The following is a 23,146-nucleotide window of genomic DNA, read 5'->3' as shown; positions in this document are numbered from 1 at the left end:
CCTCAGGAGTATTCCCTGTGATGGAAGACAGAGGGAGAGGAGAAGCAGGTCTATAAATGGTTCTTCACGATATTCAGGCACCACCCAAAAGTGAACAGCCTCAGGACTGTAACCCTTTTCTGGAACATCCCTGAAGGTTGTTGTGAAGGGAAGTCTTCCCAGTGGGCAGAACTTTCAGCAGTGACCCTGGTTGTTCACTTTGTTTAGAAGGAGAAATAGCCAGATGTGCAACCATATATATCAACTCATGGCTGTGGCAATGGTTTGACTGAATTCAGGGACTTGGAAGGAACATGTTAGAAAACTGGTGACAAGGAAATTTGGAGAAGAGGTATGTGGATAGACCCGACTGAGTAGGCAAAAAAAAAAAAATAATAATAATAATAAAGGTATTTGTGTCCCATGTAATGCACATGAAGAGTGACCTCAGCAGAGGAGGATTTAATAAGTGATAGGATGAACTCATCTGTGGATATCAGTTTCTTTTCCCAGCCACCCTGTCATTGCCTAATGGATTTAGAAACAAAGCAGCCATCGTGGCAGGGGTGGAGGTTTTGCATGGACTCAGACACATGGACTTTCACTCACCAAGGCCAGCCTGACTCTGGGAATCATTGAGCGCCTGATCTGCCAGCAGAAGAGACCAACACTAGGTCCCCCTACATGGTGCCACTCCCCTGGGTGAACAGGTTGACGACACTGGACTGCTTTCATCATGGAAGGGCAGTGTTTTGTTCTTACTGAAATAGACATTTACTCTGGGTACATATTTGCCTTCTCTGACACAATGCTTCTGCTTTTCTGGATATTTCATATAAAGTTCCCTGCCAATATGTGGTCTCTTGTGTCTGGCTTCTTTCAATGAGCATGTGTTTGAGATTAATTCATGTTGTAGCATGCATCTGTAGTTAGGTATCTTAGACTGATATCTAAAAGTAAAATAGCTATATAACTATATTGCATGGTAAATTTATGTTTAAAATTTTAAGAAACTGCTAGAGCAACATTCTGTTTACTAGATGGGATGCTGCCTGATTCATAAATTGTTCAGTAAAACCAATTGGAAGGGAAGAAGGAAGGAAGGAAGGAAGGAAGGAAGGAAGGAAGGAAGGAAGGAAGGAAGGAAGGAAGGAAGGAAAGAAGGAAAGAAGGAAGGAAGGAAGGAAGGAAGGAAGGAAGGAAGGAAGGAAAGAAGGAAGGAAGGAAAGAAAAGTGGGAGAATAGGAGGGAGGGAGAGAGGGAGGAAGGATGGAAGGGAGAGAAGAAAGAGAAAAGAAACTGCCAAAAACTGTTGTCCAAAGTGGTTGCAACATTTTACAATCCCATCAGCAATGCACGAGGGTTCCCGGTTCTCCATATTATCTCCAAAATTTGTTATCTGTATTTTAAAAGATTGCCATACCATGAAAAACAAAAACAAAAAAATATTTTAAAAGGTTCAGTTAGGAGCCTAGCGATTTTGAGGATAAAACTATCCTTTCTCAAAACAAACAAAACCCTCACTGCGGTCCTCCGGGCGGCAGAGGGCGCTCTAAGGCAGGGCCTCTCTTCCGCGCCTCACAGCGCCATTTTAGCTAGGTCCCGTTGCTAGGAGACGGAGATGCGTCTTTCGGCTTGAGAGCCCGGCCTCCCCGGCTGTCCCAGGCTGTGTCTTACCTCAGGACTAAGGTCTGCGGTCTCACTGCCGTCCAGGGGCAATTCCAGAAGGCCTCCTTCTGGGGGCATTTTCCTTCTACCCGCACTAACGCTGGCCGCAGCGGGCCCCGCCTCCTCACCCAGGTCCAGTCCTTAGCCTGCCATGGCTAAGAAAGGGAAAAAGTCCAAGGTGCCCCTGACGGATGAGGAGCAGCTGCTGCTGTTCCAGCAGAGGTTGCTGGCCGAGGAGGAGCTGTCCAGGAAGAAGGAGCGGCTCCTGAGCCAGTTCTTGAAGGTGATGCTTCCTCATTATCCCTGCCCAGCCCACCCGCTCCCTGCGCTGACCCTGCTGCTTTAACCCTGCCATGGTGGCAGCGTCATGTTTATGCAGGCCTCCCTCCTCCGGGAATCTGGAGACCTAAATATACTCAGACTTCAGGCAACAGTGTTTGGAAGGAGGGGCGGTGGTATAGAGCGTGGCAGTCACAACTGAGTCCCAGAACTGGGTCAGTAGGTGCTCTCAGCCATCCCAACTGTTGGAAACCCTGATAGTCTCCCTGGAGATGGGTCGTTACACAGGGCCCTGCTCTGATGCCTCCATCCTAAAGGAAGTTCACCCTTCCCCTCCTTAAAATGCCACATGGCTGTTCCTGTCTTACTTGAGATGCTCCCCAAACACGAACAGGAATTACCTGAGTGATAGCCATTAGGAGCTTGGGTCCCTGGAAAAGACAAAGGGCAAAAGTGACCGTTGACAGACTAAGTGCAATCTTGTTGGCTGCGCTGCCTTAGGGCTTTGACCCTGACCTTCTTCAGGTGTGTTTACTCCTTCACACAGGACAAGCTGGCCAAGGAGGAGCACAACAGTGCTCTGAACCTTAATAAGATTAACACACAGTGGAGAGCTGTTCTCCGAGAAGTCAAGACCAAAGAGCTTCTTAAGGACATTGAGATCCTCAGCCAAACATTTGAACGAGTGGTGGACTGCAAGGACAGTGTCATCAAGGTAGGTGTTCTTCCCAAGGAAATACTTGAATATGGCTGCCTTGATTTCTTCTCTTAATAGAATGGGCCTAGAAAGTTAATTAATTATTCAATCTTAATGCCCTCATAAGCAGCAGGCTGTGATGAAACTAGGCCAGTGGTCGGCAAACTCATTAGTCAACAGAGCCAAATATCAACAGTACAAGGATTGAGATTTCTTTTGAGGGCCAAATTTTTTAAACTTAAACTTCTTCTAATGCCACTTTTTCAAAATACCGTAGACTCGCCCAGGCTGTGGTATTTTGTGGAAGAACCACACTCAAGGGACCAAAGAACCGCATGTGGCTTGTGAGCCTGTTTGCTGACCACAGAACTAGGCTATTGGTAATAACAACTTTCACTGAAACAAAGAGTAGACTATTGGGTGGTCATCCCTCTCCCTCACTTAGAGGAGCCATTGCTTTTAGTCATCTACTGCCCCAAACCAGTACTATACAATATTAGAGTTACGAGGCACAGTAGACATCACCCCAGGACTTGAACTTAGTCCTACATCTTCATTTCAATGTAAGACTACTCAGTTCCAGAGGGAGGAAATGACTACTCAGTTCCAGAGGGAGGAAATGGCTCATCCAAGGTCACACAGCTAGTCAACGAGAGAGCTGGGACTACAGCACTGGTTTCTTGATTCCTATTCTTTTTTCAACCAAATTCTGTTTAGCCTCTGATTCAACTTCAGTAGCCCTGGGTAAGGCTAAGAAGATCTCAGTGGGTAAGAGCAGTTCTGGATCTCTTAAGCAATTCAATCAGTCATCCTTATGCTATTGGGAGATTCTTGTATCCATACCATCTTTTAAAAAGAAAGTTTTTATTGATTTGTGAGAGAGAAGAAGGGAGAGGGAGAAAGAAACATCGATGAGAGAGAGACATTGATTGGCTGCCTCCTGAACTCCTCCCCCCTTACCTCCTCCCCCCCGCAAACCCAGTGTGTGCCCTGACTGGGAATCAAATCAGTGATCTCTCAGGTACATGGGACAACACTCAACCAACTGAGCCACACCGGGCAATACCATCTTTTTTGCTAAGGAATTTTGCTGTATCGTTTTTCATTCTATTCTTAATCTCTGTTCACTGGTTCCTTTCCTTTAGGCTTTTCTATCTTAAAATCCTATATAATAAAGATGTAATATGCAAATTGACCATCATGCCCTCACACAATATGGCCGTCCCCATGTGGTCACAAAATGGCCACCACATGATGGCCAGCAGGGGAGGGCAGTTGGGGGAAACCAGGCTGAAAGGGAAGGGCAGTTGGGGGGGACCAGGTCTGCAGGAGAGGAGAGTTAGGGGTGACCTGGCTGGCAGGGGAGGGCAGTTGGGGGGACCAGGCCTTCAGGGGAGGGCAGTTGGGGGCAATCAGGCCAGCAGGGAAGCAGTTAGGCATCAATCAGTCCAGCAGGGGTGTGGTTAGGGGGTGGTCAGGCTGGCAGACAGAAGTGGTTAGGGGCAATCAGGCAGACAGGCAGGCGAGCGGCTATGAGCCAGCAGTCCTGGATTGTGAGAGGGATGTCCCAGATTGGAGAGGTGCGGGCTGAGCTGGGGGACACCCCCCCACAGTGCACAAATTTTGTGCACCGGGCCTCTAGTGTATATATATAATTTATTTCAGAGAAGAAGGGCAAGGGAGAGAAGATATTGTAGAAAGAAAAGAGAATCATTGATCAGCTGCTTCCTGTACGCCCCACACTGGGGATCGAGCCTGCATCCAGGCATGTGCCCTGACTGGGAATCGAACTGAACCCCATTGGCTGGGCTTAGGGGCATGCAGGAAGCAGCTGATTAATGATTCTCATCATTGATGTTTCTATCTCTCTCTCCTTCTCCCTTCCTCTCTGAAATAGATGAAAAATATATTATTTAAAGATTCTCTCTTTGTCTTTAACCTTTGGAATTTAATTATGATGTGTCTTAGTGTAGGCCTCTTATTTGGGATTCTCTGGGCTTCCTGGTCTTGTATGTCTATTTCTTTTACCAGGTTAGGGAAGTTTTCCATCATTATTTTTTCACATAGGTTTCCATTCCTTGTTCTCTCTCTTCTCCTTTTGGCACTCCCATGATGCAAATTTTTGTATGCTTAAAATTGTCCCAGAGGCTCCTTATATTATTCTCGTTTTTACGGATTTTTTTTTCTTTTTGTTGTTTTGATTGGATGTTTTCAGCTTCCTTGTCTTCCAAATCTCTAATTTGACCCTCTGCTTCGCTTCCTTCACTGTTGATTCCCTGTAATGTATTCTTCACTTCAGTTAGTGTATTCTTTATTTCTGACTGGTTCTTTTTCATGTTTTCTATCTCTGTTTTTATGTTTCCTTTCTCTTTTTTGAAGTTCTCACTAAGTTCATATATTCTTTCCCTACGTTTATTTTGCATTTTTATATAAACAGTGGTTTGAACTCTGCATGTAGATTGCTTGTCTCCATTTTATTTAGTTCTTTTTCTGGGGTTTTTTCCTGTTATTTCATTTGGGACATGTTTCTTTGTCTCATTTTGGTTGCCTCCTTGTGTTTGTCTCTATGTATTAGGTAGAGCTGCTACATCTTCCTGTCTTGGTGGAGCAGTAGGTGTGCTGTAGGGTCCAGTGTCACAGCCTCCCCAATCATCTGAGCTGGTCACTCCAGGTGCATCCCCCACAGGGGCTATGTATACCCTCCTGTTGTAGTTGAGCCTTGATTGCTGTTGGCACCTCAATGGGAGGGATTTACCCCCAGGCTGATAGGCTGTGAGGACTAATTGCTACTACCATGGAGGATCAGCTATGCAGGGGCTGACCCCACAGAGCAGGATTTACTTCAACAGGGTTCTAGTGACTGCTGAGTCCACCCTTTGAATGTATCCCTTATGGAGGAGGTTGGTTGGCACTTCGACTTGGTCTGAAGCTGTCCACCAAATGCACTGACTCTGGAGCCTCCTGGGAGGTGCAGATCAAAGCCAGCAGCCACCTGTGTCCTGCCCGGGGCCACCCTTCATGAGCTACAAAGTAATATGTAGGTGGCTGCTATTTGTGGTGGAATTGGATTTGCCCAGCAGAGGCCAAGCTGTGAACCAAGGCTGGCTGCCACTAGTGCCAGCCCTGGGGCCACTTAGTGAGAGGCATGTGGCATGCTGAGGCCAGAGGCTGCTTGTTTGTTTTTGTTTTTAAATAGCCAATCATTGTTTCTTCAGTGTTCTGGGTTTTTTTTTGTTTGTTTGTTTTGTCTTTTTAAAAATATATATATTCTTCTTGATTTCAGAGAGGAAGGGAAAGAGAATAGAAACATCAATGATGAGAGAAAATCATTGGTTGGCTGCCTCCTGCACAACCCTCACTAGGAATTGAGCCCCCAACCTGGGCATGTGCTGTTGGCCAGAATTGAACCTGGGACCCCTCAGTCTGCAGGCTGACACTATCCACTGAGTCAAACTGGCTAGGGCCAGATGCTGCTTGTTTGAGAAATTTTAGGAAAGTCCGAAGCATTTACCAACATAGGTCGTTTGTATGGAAAAACCACAGGAAATGGCTTGGACTGGACCCACAAGATGAATGGGGTAGGGTCTCAGAGAATCGGCAGAGCAGGGCCAGCAGTGTTAGCCAGGTTAATGGAGATTCAGATATGGCACCGGCCTGCAGGGTCTGTGGGGCAAGAGCCCAGGAAAAGAACAATGGCCTCTGCCAACACTTCTGTCTGGGAAAAAGCTGCTCCTCCAGCTCTTGCCTCGATGTCAGACAACTCAGTTCCCCCCTGTATGTCCCTGGTGCCTCAGCACTGGAGCTTAGAGCAAGTGAGTCCTAGTAAGTCTGGGGGCAGGACCTTGAAGAGGAACTGCCTGGGACTCCAGAAGTCCTGGTCTCACTCATCCATAATCCCCACTGGTTTTTATAATCACAGTTATGGGGACTTCTCTTCCTGGCACTGGAACCCTGGTTTGGGGAACTTAGTGTGGGACTGGGACCCCTCATGCCTCAGGGGGGACCTCTGCATTCAAGATATCTCTCTCCGTGTGGATGTGAGATCAGCCCATTCAGCAGCTCTTCACCTCATAGGACTTCTGTTCAGCTAGATTTCAGGTGATTCTTAATGATAGTTGTTCTGTAAGTTTAGTTGTAATTTTGATGTGGTTATGGGAGGAGGATTTAAGTATTGCTTTTACCTATGCCACCATCTTGACCTGAACATCCAGATAATCTTTCTAAAACAAAATCTGATCCTGTTATTCCACTGCTTAAGTCTCCTAAGTGGCTTCCCACTTCTACAGGGAAGGAAAAAAAAAATCCATACTGCATGGCAAGAATAGCAATGCCCTTCATGATTTACCCTCTACCTGTATCTTTCACAGCCAGCCTTGTTTCTTACCTGTGCCTTTGTACATACTATTTCCTCTACCTGGAATTTTATTTTCCCCATCTCCTCAGTTTTTCTGGCAGACTCCCACTTCTCTTCAAGAACGATACAAATGACATCTCTTCTGTGAAGCCTTCCCCAGTATTCTTAGTTAGATGTAGGCACTCAGTTCTTTATATCCCACTGTCAATGGTAAATCATTAATTTCATATCACTTAGCATGTTAAACTGTAATGTTCTGTTTATATAACTCTTTTCCTACTTCAAGACTGCAAGCTCCTTTGAGGGCAGTGAGGATGTCTTCCAATCTCGGAGTCCTCAGTATCCAGCATAGTGCTGGATAAATATTTGTTGAGTGAGTGAACAGTCATCCAATATCAGAACCTATTTCATAAGATCCCTTGTCATGTAAACATAAGGTGAAAGCTAGTGCTGCATAGAGGTTGTGGTAGTTCACAGTGGGACTCAAGGTGCTTGGATCATATGGGAACTCAGTAAATGCTTCTTTGTTCTACTTACTTTAATTTTATTTTGCTTTCTTTTCTTTTTTTTTTTTTTTAGGACACAAAGTTTTCTTTAATTATTTTTTTGGGGGGAAGGGACACCAGATTTCTACTCAATGCCCAACCAACTGAACCACACCGGGCAGGGCTCACTTGACTTCTTTGAATGGTTACATTTCCATTGTCCAAAATTAAAAAGATAAAAAGTTACATAGTGAAAATTCCTTCCAGCTGCCCAATGCCCATTAGTTGCATGAATAAATATTATTTTATACAAATGGTAGTATCACATACTGTTCTTCTCATTGCCTTTTTCACTTAACAATATGTCCTGGGTGCCTGGCCGGTGTGGTTCAGTGCTTAAGCATCCACCTATGAACCAGGAGGTCAGTGTTCAATACTGGGTCAGGGCATATGTCTGGATTTTGAGCTTGATCCCAATTTGAGCTTGACATGCAGGAGGTAGCTGATCAATTATTTTCATTATTGATGTTTCTCTCTCTCCCTTTCTGAAATTATATATATATATATATATATATATATATATATATATATATATATATATATATATAATTTTAAAGGCAGGACAAATTCTTGATTCCTTCTTTTCCCTGACAAAATACCCTAGGTCCAACTTGTTTATTTTTGCCTCAGATTTCGAAGCAGCCATTTCTCTACGAATCCCTGATTCCTTTTAGTGGTGGCCCCATCACTGTAAATGTTTGTTGTCCCTAGGACACTGGCTGGCTATAATGGGGTTCTCTGATGTCACTCTGACTTTAAGTTCGATATTGAGAGAACCAGCACGCTTAGGTTCAAAGAAAAGTCATCCAGTTAACCAGCTGAATACATCTTTAATTTTCTCACACAGAAGTCATCCAGCCAAAATGGTAACTCTGTGTTTCCTACCCAGTCTTTAGCGAAGGACCTGTCAGAAGCAGAGGAGCAGTATGCCCATGCCCTGCGCAGCCACTTGCACAACATTGACCGTCTGTTGGCCTTGCAGAGGTGCCGACTCAACCTCCTGGAGGAAAATTACAACATGGAGCTGGAGACCCTCACCAAGGAGTTTGAGACAGAAAGGTATGGGGGTCTGAGTCCCCAAGGAGCACAGAGAGCCTGTGTAAGGAGCTGTCTGTAAGCAGGTGGCCAGCACTCTCAAGCATCCCACCTGGATAAAAGACCCTGACTTCCTTCTAAACTGATGTGGGCTTAGCTTGTGGCCGTAGCCTTCCTTTGCCCATGCCAGGTCCCTGTTTGTAATGTGTCATCACCACTGTCAGCTCTCAAAATCCTCCCCATCTGGCAGGGGACAGGAATGGGAAGGAGACTTCTCACTGTAACCTTTGCACTCTTTAATTTTTATATCACATGAATATATTAACCTATTCAAAAATAAAAATAATCTTATTCATTCTTTTTGGCCCTAAAGGAAATAGATCCCTCCCTTCAAGGGAAGGTGAAAACTTGGATTTTTATGTGAAACCTCCCATAAAAATTAGTACCTAAGAGTTTGTACCATTCGTAGAGTTTTATCACATACTGCTTTGAGTTGTCATTATTGGCCCATTTGCTGTATTCCTCAGAGCAGGGACAATGTCTTATCTTCCCTAGGAAGACTATTATTGACCAACATGAAAAAGAGATTCACTACCTACAAGATGTCTTCATGGCCATGGAGCAGAACTACATAGACTCTGAGTATGAAAGCAAGCTGGAGTTCCAGAGCATGTGGGATGATCTCAAAAACAAGGTACAGAGGGGAGGTAATGGGCAAGAGCTGGGAGAGAGTGAGAGGAAAATGCTCCAGGCGAGCAGCTCAGAGAGAGATTCCTTTAACCAAGATAATCAATGAAATGCCTGTTGCCACTGTAGGAACACCTATTGCCTTTTGTACCTTTGTGAAGATTGGTTGGGAGGGAGGATCATTCTGAGATGTCAAGGCTATGCGTCTTAAAGCTAATAAGCAACAAGCAGATAATCTGGCTTCACCTGGGAAAGATATGCTTTGATTTCTGGCCCCAGTCTTTTTACCTGTCTCACTGAAGACCCTGTTATTCAAGTGTTTCTTCTAATCAACTCTGTTCTTCCGGGATTCCATAATTATTTTGAAAGGTGAGATCGTGGTAGACCGCCATGAGATTTGTAGATGAAGAAATGAAGGCCCTGTAAAATACAATGACCCGCCGAAGTCCTGCTGCTGGCCTGTGGCAGAGCCAGGGGGAGAATCCAGCTTCTGGCTCCTGGGCCAAAGTGCTTTCCACCATCCTGTAGGCTGCAAGTTTTAGCTAGCCTGCAGACCTGGGTTTGAGTATGAAATTCTTTGTTTTTATTTTTCCCTGAAGAGGTTTTTGTGTGTGTGTGTGTGTGTGTGTGTGTGTGTGTGTGTTTAATATATTTTATTGATTTTTTACAGAGAGGAAGGGAGAGGGATAGAGAGTTAGAAATATCGATGAGAGAGAATCGTCGATCAGCTGCCTCCTGCACATCTCCCACTGGGGATGTGCCTGCAACCAAGGTACATGCCCTTGACTGGAATCGAACCCAGTACCCTTGAGTCCGCTATCCATTGAGCCAAACCGGTTTCAGTGCCCTGTAGTATTTTGTAAAACATTTTAATAATGTTCCAAAATTTTAAAAATGGGAGGTTTCACATAAAAATCCAAGTTTTTACCTTCCCTTGAAAAATGTAAAGATCTAGCCGAAACCGGTTTGGCTCAGTGGTAGAGCGTCAGTCTGCGGACTGACAGGTCCCAGGTTCGATTCCGGCAAGGGCATGTACCTTGGTTGCGGGTACATCCCCGGTAGGGGGTGTGCAAGAGGCAACTGGTCGATGTTTCTCTCTCATCGGCGTTTCTAGCTCTCTATCTCTCTCCCTCCTCTCTGTAAAAAATCAATAAAATATATTTTTTTAAAAAAGAAAAAAAAAGAAAAATGTGAAGATCTGGTAACACCGGGTCAGTGTTTCCAAATGGAGACACTCACGTGGAGCTGAGCAGCTGTGCCTTCCCCACCCCCCCACCCCCCTCTGCTAAAGAGCATTTCCTCTCTGGTTCACCACAGGCCCCATCTAGCCCACAGCACTTATTTATATCTGCCTGGTCTTTGTAGGCATTTTCATTGGCGACCCTGCACTCTCCTATGCTATAAACGGGGCAAGAGTGTGAGGTTACTGGTGGCAGTGAAAGGGCACTAAAAGGGTAATTCCAAGCATTGGCTATTTTGGGGCCACTTCCTAGAATATAGAAGAGAAGCACTTTCTAAGACTGCAACTAGAGAGTGTAGTAGAAGATCTGTGGAGAAGGTTCCAGGATGCACTTAAGAATTACACTGATGCCACAGAGGATCGAAAGATTGCCTTTGAGGCTTTGAAATTGAAGGACGAGAAGAGCTCCAAAGACATTGAAACACAGATGAAAAGAATACAGAGACTGCAGGTGAGTGCACCCAATCAGAAATACTCACTGCTTTACCTTCTTTATCCCCTCCCTGTTCATCTCCCCGCCCCTCCCCCCATTCCCATGGGGCCTCATCACTAGTTGGGGAAAGAGATGCTTTGATTTCCGTCCCCAGTCTTTTTACCTGTCTCACTGAAGACCCTCAGCCAGTCAAGGGTTTCTTCTAATCTACTCTATTATTCCAGGATTCCATACTTATTTTGAAAGGCAAGATCATGGTGCATAGCCGTGAGAGCGAAGAACAGAACCAGTACATTCGTGATGACAAGGAGTTGGTCCTTATCCAACTACGAAAACTTAAGGCCCAAAGGACTCATATCTGGGAAATAGCCCAGGAGAATTTAGTCAAACTCACTCTGGAAAGTAACACCGCCCTCAAAACCCTGACAGCGATTGTTGATAAGGTGACGGGGGAGAGGGTGGCCCAAACCCTGTGACGTGAAAAGGGTTTGAGAATGGTAGAGGATGCTTCCTCCTGCTTCCTGCCTGAGGGGGCACTGGGAATACCTTTTCTTAATTTCATGTCCCCTTCCCACTCACATTTTAAGTTAAATGCATTAATAATGAATGGGGTTTTTTTTTTGTTTTTTTTTTTTTTTTTAATATATTTTATTGATTTTGTACAGAGAGGAAGGGAGAGAGATAGAGAGTTAGAAACATCGATGAGAGAGTCATCGATCAGCTGCCTCTTGCACACCCCCTACTGGGGATATGCCCGCAACCAAGGTACATGCCCTTGACCGGAATCGAACCCGGGTCCCTTCAGTCCCCAAGCCGATGCTCTATCCATTGAGCTAAACCGATCCCGGCATGAATGGGTTTTGTAAGAACGTAAAATACTTGCCATGCCATGCAGTAAGCACTCTGTGTGAGATGTGCATATTACTCGTCTCCCACTTAAATTAACAGCTTCCCTGGTTCAAGCAGGGAACCAGCTCCAATACTCCCCTTCCCGTGTCTTTCCTAATAAAAGGTGTCTTCCTGCTTTCAATAGGGCGAAAAGGTCCTTAGACTTGCTGAAATATGTAGGAAACTTGAAACAGAGGAAGAAAAAGTGCTGCCCTTTTATTCATCAACATTGACTCCGGAGGAGCTGGAGGAGATAGAGGAAATTACGCCAGAGGAGCTTACCGAGGAGCTGGCAAAGGTAAAGCTCCCAGGGCCCAGAGGCCTTGGCTTAAAGTTGGGGATGACGGATCCCGGGCTGTGTTCACTAATGGGCCCCACCACACACCTCCCTTTAAATCCACTCCCAGGTGATAGCGGATTACATAGGGATGGATAATTTCTGGAAACGGTACAACAAAGTGAAACTAGAACAACTGAGCCTCCAACGAAGACGTAGCCAGTTGTTAGACATCAATGGGAAGCTGCGGGAGATGCTCAAGCGGTACCTGGATGGCATCTCGGTGAGCGACGAAGTGCTGAGCCAGCTCAACCCACTCTTCATCGTCAACTACCGGAGCAACTTACCCCAGCCCTTGTCCAAACCTACCACCCAGCCAGGGGACAAGAAAAGTCAACCCACTTACAACGTCATTGAGGCAGCCCACGTGGTCTCCCATATCCTGTGATACAAGGAGAAAATCTCTTTTCAACCTCCAGAGAATTTTTTTGAGAGACCTGAGGACTTTGCTATTAAAAATTCCCATAGAGCTCATGAGCCCCTTTTATCTTTGCCTCATTGGACAGAGAGTCTATGTTTACAACACCAGGAAGTAAGCAGCCCTAGGGCACGGAGAGGATAGCTAGGCAACTACTAGGAGGCTTGTTTCTCAATGAAGCATTACTCCCGGAGTCAGGTCACCACGGGGAGCCAAAACCTATACCTCCCGGACCTAAAAATCCTAAAAATCCAGTGGGAATTCAAGCACAAGCCCCAGGAGTCAGTCAGGACAGGAAGAGGAGGCCGGGGGGAGAGGTGATTCAGAGCCTCTAACCACCCCCACGACAGACAAGATCCAGCCCCTTCACCTCATCCCCACTTCCAAAAGTAGCCTCAGAAAGGATCAGTTGACAAACGCAAAGAAGTTTTTTAAATTACTATTTATTATTTCTTTTTGCTCTTGTTTCGTTTCTCTTCCTTGAGCTTTTTTTTGGAGACTTTAGGACTGCTGGCCTTTTTGTACAGGTGATACCCAATGAGGCTCAGGAGGGCCGGCACCATTGCCATGCCCACCAGAGGCAAAACGCTCTTCATCAGCTTTTGCCAGTAGTTGGCTCGGATCAGTGCAATCAGCTCCACGTCAAACTGCAGCACTGCATCCGCTGGAGGCAGAGAAGAGGCGAGGGTTAGGGTCTCTGTGCAGTTCATCTAGGACTCTTGAATGAATGAAAACAGGGAAGGCAGGCCACACCAGAGCAACAACTATGAAGCTGGAAAGATTTAAATGTGGGGTTGAGTTCCCTTAGACAAGGCAGCGATGGGTTATGAGCAGAGTCTAGTGATAATCGTGTTTCCCCCGAATATACAAATGTGGCTTGGTATCCATGATGGGTCTTTGACAGCACGGGGAGAGTTTCTGTGGATCAGAAACGTGCACACTGTTCTCCATTTATGAGTGAGAGAAGCCTCTATACTAACTGTACTCCATTTCCAAACAACCGCAAGGATATCATCTTTGCAGGGCTGAAATTAATTAGATTTAAACTAGACTTTTAAATTCTACCAACCAGTGAGCATATTCAATGAAATTATTAGAGAAGATAGGTGTTCTAATGTAAGAGCTTCAGAGAAGAAGGATGTGTCTTAAGAAAGAAGGTATGGGGGAATGAGTGAGAAGTGAGAAAGACATGTAAATAGAAGCAGCATCAGAAAGCAGAAGGTACTAGGGCTTTGAGTAAGAGTTCATTTCTCTTTAGTCACCCTATCCTCTCTCCAGGTCTCCCTCTAAGCTGGAACTGGGATAAGAACTTTTACCCTGATACTCTGAGGTATAACACATTTTAGCTAATAGAACATGTGTTATAACCAAAAGCAAGAGACATACATCTAGTGAAATCTGTCCAATCCCAGGCCTTTAAGAGTAAGAATCAACAGTGACTTGAGAGGGCTTTTAAAGTTATGGGGTGGGCTTGGCTTTTAAAAGTTGTTCTTGTGTTTCATTTTGTTTTCAATTACTTGACTGTGATCCTTTTTCCTGGTGAAGACTGAGAGGAAGGGTGGAGATGCAGCGAGAAGCCATGCCAACTGCACAAATGACTCCATTTGTAATTGCAGGAAAAGACAGGAAAGTAGTCCAGAGTTCTGGGAAGCAGGCCCATGTGGCACAAGCAGGTGTCTCCTTTCTGTAAAGCTGCCAGAGGACAAGCCAGGTGACATTAGCAGGCTCTCTGGTCCCTGGAGAGGGCCCCAGCCACCGCTGTCCCTTTTCGCAAACTGATTTAGACCTTCTCAAGCTCCAAATTATATAGCTCTGAGAGACGGGTATTTTGATTTGAAAGAGAGCTCTGGTCCGGTTACCTGGGATAGATGGTGGAAATCCCCGTTTTCCATAGGCCAAGTGAGAAGGAATGATTGCCCTTCGCTTCTCTCTGAGGGAAAGAATGTAAGTCACAGCCAGAGGTGGGACCAGGTAGGCCAGCAGCCTCAGTCCATCTGAAGCCCCACCAGCATAGCCCTCTAGGTATTCGTGTCCAAAAGATGGACTTTCCCACCTTATACCAAACAGGTTGACCAGCAAAGGTATATACACATCCAGCCCCCCTCCCCCAACAAAACCCACAGCCAGAGAGGCACAGGGTCCCGATGACTGATGCAAAGCCAGGGGCCTCTGTCCCATGCTTTCCTGCCTCCTCTAGAAGCAGAGGCAGCAGCCAACACTTCCAGCCGTGCAAAGGGAGGACCCCAGCCCATCTCTGCCCAGATACTCACCCCACACACATGTCTAGAAGGCTCTGCTCCAGACCTTGAGGAAGAAGACATAACTGAACAGGAAGCTACCTACAGTCCCAAAATCCCAGGAGAGGAGATCAGTGGTTCCCCCTGCACCCTTAGCTGAGCTCCCCGCTTCTTAGATCTCGGGCTTCCTTCCCTAGGGTGTGGGGCAAGAGGAGTATTGGGAGTGGGGTCTGAACCTCAGGAGGGCCATTTCTAAGGTAGCTCAGGGATTGAAGGGGTTAAGAAAGCACTTAGGTTGGCATGAGTGGGAGGCACAGGTCACATACCTGGGATCACCTGCTTTTGGCCAAGTTCTATAACCAGAGGGTCTCTGGTCAGGGAAGTATCAATAACGCGTCCATCTACCAAGCTGCCCTGAGGGGAGAGAGCATCCAAAGCTCACACCTAGTAACACTCCCTCCCATACACACCTGGGCAGCGGGCGGGGCAGCCCCCAGCAGCTGCAGCCTAGCACTCCCCTCCGGGCAGAAAGGAGCAGGAAGCCCTGAAGGACTGGCACTTATCGGAGATCTCTCCTCCCTTCACTTCTCAGTGCTCGGGAGGAACTGGGGGGAGTGGGGGATCAGAGAGGGGGAATGGGCTGGAAGAGGAACGTCCTCGCCCCACCCCCCTCCACCCGCCACGTGCTCCAAGACCCCAGAGCCCAGTCACTCCCCTAACCACTCGCCACGTGTCCAAGCCAGAGCTGACGTGTTGCACCGGGGCGCCGCCCCCTCCCAGGCTCCGCCCGCGCCCCCCGCACCCCTCACCGTGTAGTGTATGTGCAGCGTGTCTCCCAAGGCAGCGGGCTCCGCGCACGGCTCGGGGGGCTCCACCTATGACCGGACTGCAGGAGTCACGGAGGATCCTCCAAAGATCCCATTCTTGTCCCAAACCCGACACCCCCAGCTCAGTCCCCGTGCTTCTCCTCCCGGCTCGCACGTTCACTGAGACCTGGATTCGCGCTCCAGACCTGCCCCGCGGACCGGACAGGGGCAATCTCCTCACCAGGGTCTCCACTTGGAGGGTCCGGACAGGACTTTCGGTTTCGAACCCAGGCTCATCCTGGCTCGCCGCCCCACCGAGCAGCAGCAGCACCAGCGGCAGCAGGCGGAGCGGGAGCAGCGGCGGGCGCAGGGTCATGGTCGGACTCGGTGCAGCGCGCTGGACACCAGGACCGGCTGCCTGGGTGGCGGTGGCTAGAACAGCGGTTCGCTCAGCGCCCAGGCTAGACTGGACAGGACGGGGCGGGTTGGACACACCAGCTCCTCCTCCTGCAGCCCATCCTCCACCTTGTCCCCACCTCCTGGAGGGCGGAGGCCCCAGGAGCCCTCCCTACCCTCTAAGATCCGAGGCTGTGGATTCTGGTCGGTCAGTTAGCGTCCTGTCTGTCCCACAGCGAGGGCCCGGGACACATACCACCGCCCACTATTAACCTATGTGGCAGGCCCTTGTCTGCAATCCTCAAAACCACCCTGAAAAGTAGCCGTAATTGTTCCCATTTTACAGATGAGTAACTGGGTGCTCGGGTTAATTTACCCAAGGTCATCCAGCTAAGTGGTGACAGAGACAAAGTTCAAACCCAAGACTGCCTGAATCCAGCTTGTTTGCTTTCTGCTTTTGTCCAAGACACCCGGCTCCTCACGCCTATCCGGGCAGTGTGGCGGTGTCTGGCTGGCCCATCCCACCCCAGCAGCTGTCAAAGGCAGCATCTCTCTCCCACCTCCCCCCTTTCAGTGTGAATTTTTGGAGGTCTGACATCAGGTGATTCTGCATCACGTGTTTTCATCTCTGCAAACGCTCATGCTATGCTCTTCCTTCACCTGTCAAGCTCACTTTAGACCAGTAGTTCCCAACATGGGGTATATGCTCCACAGGGGGGCAATTTGATTTTTTAAGGGGGGCAATTCGAGAATGAAGTATTAACATGATTTTCTGCATTTCTTATGGTTCTAGGAGCCTCGTATACAGTATATAAATGACATATTTATGCATTTCAGTTCTCTATTATGTTTTGAAACTTTATTTGCTATTTTTCATATCACTTCACATTATTATTTTAAACAATTTCTTAGTGATTTCTTCCTCAGTATTTCAACTACACTTCCGTTCTTTTATTTTTCTCTTTCATGGATGCCATGTTCTTTGGACGCTTGTTTAGACCAAGTTAATGGCCTTTCAGACTTCTTCCATGTGAATAGTTCACTTTTTGAATAACTATTATGTCACAGGAGAGCATCAGGATTTTAGGGATGCTTAGGTGGGGCATGGCCAAAACAAAAAAAGGTTGGGAACCACTGCTTTAGACCAAGCTCAAATATCAGATTCCAAGCTAGAAGTAGCTTATTTCTTAACTTCAGGCATACACTCAGGACATTATTTTTCCTTATGTTGTGGTTATTTGTGTACTAGAGGCCTGGGGCATGAAATTTATACACTTGGGGGACGGGGTCCTTCAGCCCAGCCTGTGCCCTTTTGCAGTTCAGGAGCCCTCGGAGGACGTCTGACTGTCCCGGAGAGGCTAGGCTCCTGCCACCACGGCTGTGCTCACCAGCTCCCAGCCTGGCTCTGCCTGAGCAGCACTCTCCTTGTGGGAGCGCACTGACCACCAGAGGGTCTGCCCCCGGTAGTCAGCCCACATCATAGTGACCGGTTGTTCAGCTGTCCAGTTGATTTGCATATTAGTCTTTTATTATATAGGAAGGATGCCTCCCTCCCCTAAAGAATCAGCACTCTGATGGCAGGAACAAGATTATAATCATGTCTGGAGTCCCTTATGTACTAGCTGAACAATACCCTCCATATAACAGACCCTACACAAATGTTTTATTTTGATTAACTATAGCATACAATACTAAAAAGAAAAAGAAAAAACACCAAAAACAAAGACCTAACTATACTAGTATAGAAAATCCCAGACAACTGTATACATTAAGTTAAAAGCAAGAGTAATGGATGTGATGAGCCCCTTTATATTTTCACCTTTCTCCAAATATGTATAGTATATTTAAAAAAGGAACTATAAAGATGTCCCCTTTGGGATGGGAGAAAAATAGAGGGAAACAGGTTTCACATGTTGCACTATACATTTATATATTGCTTGGATGTCTTACAATAAAAATTACTGTTATAAAATTTTTAAATTAAATATTAAATGAATTAATAATATATGGTCTTGTATTACATAATGATGTTTCAGTCAACAACAGACTGCATATTCAATGGTGGTCCTGTAAGATTTTAATTTCTATAGCCTAGTGATGTCATAGATATGGTAGCTGTCCTAATGTCATAGTCCAGTACATTACTTGTATTTGCGGTGATGCTGATGTAAACAAACCATCTATACCCCTACACGTATAAAAGTAGAGCACAGACAACTATGTACGGTACATACTTGATAATGATAATGTTACTAGTTTATGTATTTACTACACTATACTTTTTACCAATATTTTATCTTTATTTTTCAAATATATTCTTACTGATTTCAGAGAGGGCGAGGGAAAGACAGAAACATCAATGATGAGAATCATTGTTTGGCTGCCTCCTGCACACCACATAATGGGGATCGAGCCCACAACCAGGCATGTCCCCTTGACCAGAATTGAACCCAGGATCCTTCAGTCTGCAGGCCAATGCTGTATCCACTGACCCAAACCATCTAGGGCTACCATTAGAGTGTGCTTTTTCTATGTATAATAAAAGCTTGTGTAAAACAGTATGCTGTTACACCAATAGCAGCCTCATACATCTCTGGGTTACCGTGTTTTTTGGTTCCATTACTTTCTCTTGTACTTGATTTAGTTTTGTATTGTTCTGCACAGCAACATACTGTACATGTTTGTAGCCACACCATATACCCTATCAAGCGGCACATGACTACACAGCAATAGAAGGGGATGTGTGGGAGGTGTTGAATGAGCTGTGCTCACAAAGCTAAAGGAGCCAGACCAGGGGGAGGGGAAAGTCCTTGTGATTAGATCATAGGCAGCTCTGAAGACTTTAAAAGTGGTATCTTTAAACGAGAGAGAAAGGATAAAGGTAGAGGGCCAGATATTTGAGGGAAATGAATGGACCAGTTTGGCTAGAATATGGGGTTTAGCCAGGAGAGAAGAGGAAGTAGGAGAGGGAAGTACAAGCTGGTTGTGGAGAGCCTTGAATGTCAGACGGAGGCAGCGGAACCCACTGAAAGTTTCTGAGCTAAGGGGTAACAGTGCAGACTGTACTGATGTGTATCAGCTGAATGGAATGGTGTCATGAAGGAGGCAGACTATTATCCAGGTCTGAGGCTTTGTTTGGGATCCAAAGAGGAAAGGGAAGTGGGGGTGAAGTGAAGAGAGTGGTAGTGGGAAAGGACAAAAACGAAGACAACAAAATCACCAAAAGAGGGCAGCACAAGAAGGCACTTTCTTGTTGGATCAAATTGGGAGGAACCTGAAGGACAGAAAGGTGAGATGGTTCTGGCCCAGCCCTGACTGGATGCACAGCTTAATCAGAGAACCACTCCTGGAAAGGTCTCCACTCTTAAAAGTGTCTCTCCTGGCAAATGAAAGAAATTCTACCACAGCCCCCTGCTTCCCAAAATTCATGGGGTACCCACTGTGCCCAGCTTGATTAAGGGCAATGATATTTATTCATTCATCAAAGATGAGTGCTATGCCCAGCTGGTGTGGCTCAGTGGTTGATGTCAACCCATGAATCAGGAGGTCACTGTTCAATTCCCTGCTTGGGTTGCAGGCTCCATCCCCAGTAGGGTGCATGCAGGAGGCAGCTGATCAATGATTTTCTCCCATCATTTATGTCTCTGTCTCTCTGTCTCTGTCTCTCTGTCTCTCTCTCCCCTCCTCTCTTCCTCTCTGAAATCAATGAAAACATATTTAAAAAAAAAAAAAAATATATATATATATATATATATATATATATATATATATATATATATATATATATATGCCACTATGTGCCAAATAGTAAGCAGGGCACTGCTTTTAAAAGAAAGTTTTATTGACTGATTTGAGAGACTGATTTGTTGTTCCACTCACTCACGTATTCATTGGTTGCCCTGACCCGGGGGTCGAACCTGCAACCTTGGCATGTGGGGATGACGCTCTATCAACTTCACTGCTCAGCCAGGGCAAAAGAACTGCTTTTTAAATGTTTCTTATTAAACAGATTGTTAATAAATAAAAAGTCTGTGAGTCAGCATATGCAAATCTGGGTTCAAAATCTTAATGTCATATTTTAATATATATATTTTATTGATTTTACAGAGAGAAAGATAGTTAGAAACATCGATCAGCTGCCTCCTGCACGCCTTCTACAGGGTATTGAGTCCACAACCAAGGTACATGCCCTTGACCAGAATTGAACCTGGGCCCTTCAGTCCGGGCAGGGGGTGGGGTGGGGCGGGTGGGGAGGTGGGGGCTGGGATGGGGGGAATGCTCTATTCACTGAGCCAAACCGGCTAGGGCTCTCATGCCATATTTTCAAGGGCATGCGTACCCTGGCTCACTAGGTTTTTTTTAATCCTCACTCAATGATACGTTTTATTAATTTTAGAGAGGGAGAAATAGGGGAGGGAGAGAGAAAGAAACATGAATGTGAGAGGAAAAGATCTGCCTCCTGTATGACAGCACAGTTCTGGAAACAGAAGTTACTAAATGAATGTGGGGATCACACCTGCAACCTTTATTTGTATGAGGCGATGCTCCACCAGCTAAGCCACCTGGCCAGGGAACTAGATATTTTCTTTTTAGGTATTGCTATGCATGCATTCATCCAAGAATGATGTGTTACCTCCCTCTCCATTCTCCCGTATGGTTGTTTTAGCCAGGGAGGTATCATCCCATCAATGCAAGATCTGGTATAGGCAAAAAAAAAAAAAAAAAAAAAAAGATGCCCCATAGCTTATCTATTACCTAAAGCCAAAAGTTAGCAACCAAATTCCTGTGGTTCAGAGCCTCAAGTTAAACCCCACAACCCCCAATCCTTGTCCTAGGATGGCTCTTACCGATGTGTGGGATGGAAGGGTAGATAGAGGTGGGAGGTGGGTGCTAGGTAGACAAGTTCATTCTGAAACATCCAGCCTGGCCTATACTGACTGGCCAAACTCTTCAGAGATCACTCTCAACCCCCGGTTTGGGGGAAGGGTGCATGGAGAGAGCTATCCAGTTCTGGGCTCAGAGAGCCAGAGCTCTGGCTGGAGTGTCTGCTCTACCCCACCACATCCAGTTCTGAAGCCAGATTTTGCTACTAGAGACCAGATCCTCTCTTCTGTGGCCCATGGCTAAAGTGACACACAAGCAGACACTCACCTCTTCATGGTGAACAGTCCTGATCCAAGTTCCTCACTTCCTGACTTCCACCCACTGCTGGCAGTGGCAGTGCTCCCTTTACGGTACTCAAGGTTCAGATTTCCTGAGAACTAACCTTTTCTCAGGAACTCGGGGTCATACTTACCTCCCTCCCAGCAAACAAAGCCAGGAAACTCATTAAGAATGAAAGAACTACAGAGGAAGGAAGTCATCTAGACCCTATCACTCCCCTGTAACCAGCATCCCTCCAATCACCAGGTTAGAAAGCAGAGAAGTGGACTTTGGCCCTCCTACCTCGACATCCTTCAGAACTGGAAAAGTCTGTTCTTAGTACTATTACCGCCTGCCCAGAGGCATCCCTCCCCGCACCAAGCAGGAGCAAAAAAAGGGTACCTCCCCTGCCCTAACCAGTTTGACTCAGTGGGTAGAGTGTCGGCCTGCAGAATGAAGGGTTTCAGGTTCGATTCCGGTCAAGGGCATGTACCTTGGTTACAGGCACATCTCCAGAAGGGGGCATGCAGGAGACAGCTGAAGGATGTTTCTCTCTACCCTCTCTTCCTCTCTGTAAAAAAAAATCAATAAAATGTGTGTGTGTGTGTGTGTGTGTGTATAAAGGCTACCCCCTACATAGTGATTCCCAACTGTCACTACCCCAGGTAGTACACTATGGATATCCCAAAGGATTCCAGAGCATCCCGTAAGTGGCGTATCAGGCCTCTCCCTAAGTACATGGTTTGACTCCATTCTTAGCACAGGTCTGGAGAAAGAAGGTACTCAGTGAATACCTGTCAGTTTTCTGCTCTGACTAATCCGGAGACTCGGACTGGAAGTAATGCAGTGAATACCCAGAGCCTTCAGGCCTTACTCCTCCGAAGAACTCACACATACCCACACTCATTCTCCCAACCACTGCCCCCATACTCTGGAATGGAGGGAACAGTACTGTCCTCCATCCACCTGGACCCATAAAGCCTTTCATGGTTTTCTCCAGGCTCATTTTGGGAAGTTCCCTGGCCCGGATAATCCTGAAATGGACCCTGGGCTCAAGTCCCCTGACAAGGCATGAATGAATAGCTATTCATATTCTGAAAAGATAGGATTGCTGTTTGTCCTAAGATCTGGGTGGTAAGCATTTACTTTGCAAGCACAACCATTGTTCCCCCAAATCCACCCCCAGAAGCTGGGTTTAAGCTTTCCCTCCACCTCCTTTCTAGCATCCTAAACTGAGTGCTAAAGCTCCAAAGGGACTAAGCCATCCTCTTTCCCAAGTTTGTTCAGGGGTCAAAAGATCCCCACTGGCCTGCCACCCAGCTGAAGTCGACTCCATGATCATTATGGAGTTAAATATCTACTATACAAATGAAACACTTGGAAAGGAGCTCCTAACATATCAATAACCTCAGTCACCAAGCAGGACTTCTGAGAAGACTGGAAGGAAAGTGTTATCCGATTTGAGGAATAAGTGTATAATGTTTAAAGTTTATGGGGTTGAACCTTAGCTGGTTTGGCTCAGTGGATAGATCGATGGCCTGCAAACCAAAGGGTCCTGGGTTCGATTCTGGTCAAGGACACCTACCTTAGTTGCAGGATCTTCCCCGGCCCAGGCTCTGGTCGGGCTTATGTAAGAGGCAACCAATCGATGTGTTACATCTATGTTTCTATCTGTCTTTCCCTTTCTCTTCCACTCTCCCTAAAAAAAAAAAAATTAATGAATAAATAGCCTCAGGTGAGGATTAACAATAACCAAAAAAATAATAAAGTTTATGGATTGGTAAGGGGATGTCTTATTGGAATAGTTTAAGGGTTTCATAAGGGCAAAAGCACTGGTCCTTGAGATGGTAGCTTATTTTAATAACAGGAGAGGGACTGAAAAGGAAAACTGGAAAGGGGTCAGGGAGGTAGCTGAATACAAATAATACAGTTCACACTAATATTTGGGACTCTCAAACTTATTATAAGCCTAAATCCTGTCCCTTCCCCATGGCATCAAGGTGGG

The 23,146-nt window shown here is 46.2% G+C and overlaps 2 protein-coding genes across 8 annotated transcripts; one reads left to right on the top strand and one right to left on the bottom strand.

Moving 5' to 3' along the window:
* Window positions 1-1,576: 1,576 nt before the first annotated feature.
* DRC2 (dynein regulatory complex subunit 2) lies at window positions 1,577-12,619 on the top strand. 2 transcript variants are annotated; one of them, XM_084877460.1, is made up of 8 exons: window positions 1,577-1,930; window positions 2,474-2,641; window positions 8,412-8,581; window positions 9,113-9,251; window positions 10,738-10,935; window positions 11,142-11,360; window positions 11,951-12,103; window positions 12,213-12,619. In XM_084877460.1, exons 1-8 carry the CDS (start codon window positions 1,799-1,801, stop codon window positions 12,528-12,530), a joined length of 1,497 nt encoding a protein of 498 aa, XP_084733586.1. In that variant the 5' UTR covers window positions 1,577-1,798; the 3' UTR covers window positions 12,531-12,619. The 2 variants fall into 2 exon arrangements, with proteins under 2 accessions (XP_084733586.1, XP_084733587.1); XM_084877461.1 differs by lacking the exon at window positions 11,142-11,360 and having other exon boundaries at window positions 1,584-1,930.
* A 350-nt stretch (window positions 12,620-12,969) lies between these two features.
* On the bottom strand, window positions 12,970-22,989 carry FKBP11 (FKBP prolyl isomerase 11). 6 transcript variants are annotated; one of them, XM_084877528.1, is made up of 7 exons: window positions 22,727-22,989; window positions 15,845-16,069; window positions 15,607-15,672; window positions 15,124-15,211; window positions 14,831-14,864; window positions 14,420-14,490; window positions 12,980-13,224 (listed from the first exon to the last, which is right to left on the bottom strand). In XM_084877528.1, the coding sequence occupies exons 2-7, from the start codon at window positions 15,977-15,979 to the stop codon at window positions 13,007-13,009; spliced, it is 612 nt and encodes a 203-aa protein (XP_084733654.1). In that variant the 5' UTR covers window positions 15,980-16,069; window positions 22,727-22,989; the 3' UTR covers window positions 12,980-13,006. The 6 variants fall into 6 exon arrangements, with proteins under 6 accessions (XP_084733658.1, XP_084733657.1, XP_084733656.1 ...); XM_084877527.1 differs by lacking the exon at window positions 22,727-22,989 and having other exon boundaries at window positions 15,845-19,682; XM_084877532.1 differs by lacking the exons at window positions 15,124-15,211; window positions 22,727-22,989 and having other exon boundaries at window positions 12,970-13,224; window positions 15,845-15,884.
* Between the last annotated feature and the right edge of the window lie 157 nt (window positions 22,990-23,146).

Source organism: Pipistrellus hanaki (genome assembly GCF_964339955.1).
Source record: "Pipistrellus hanaki genome assembly, chromosome: 3".
In the NCBI taxonomy this organism is placed as follows: Eukaryota; Metazoa; Chordata; class Mammalia; order Chiroptera; family Vespertilionidae; genus Pipistrellus; species Pipistrellus hanaki.
Note: the sequence above shows the minus strand (reverse complement) of the source record. Positions and strands in the feature narration are given on the sequence as shown.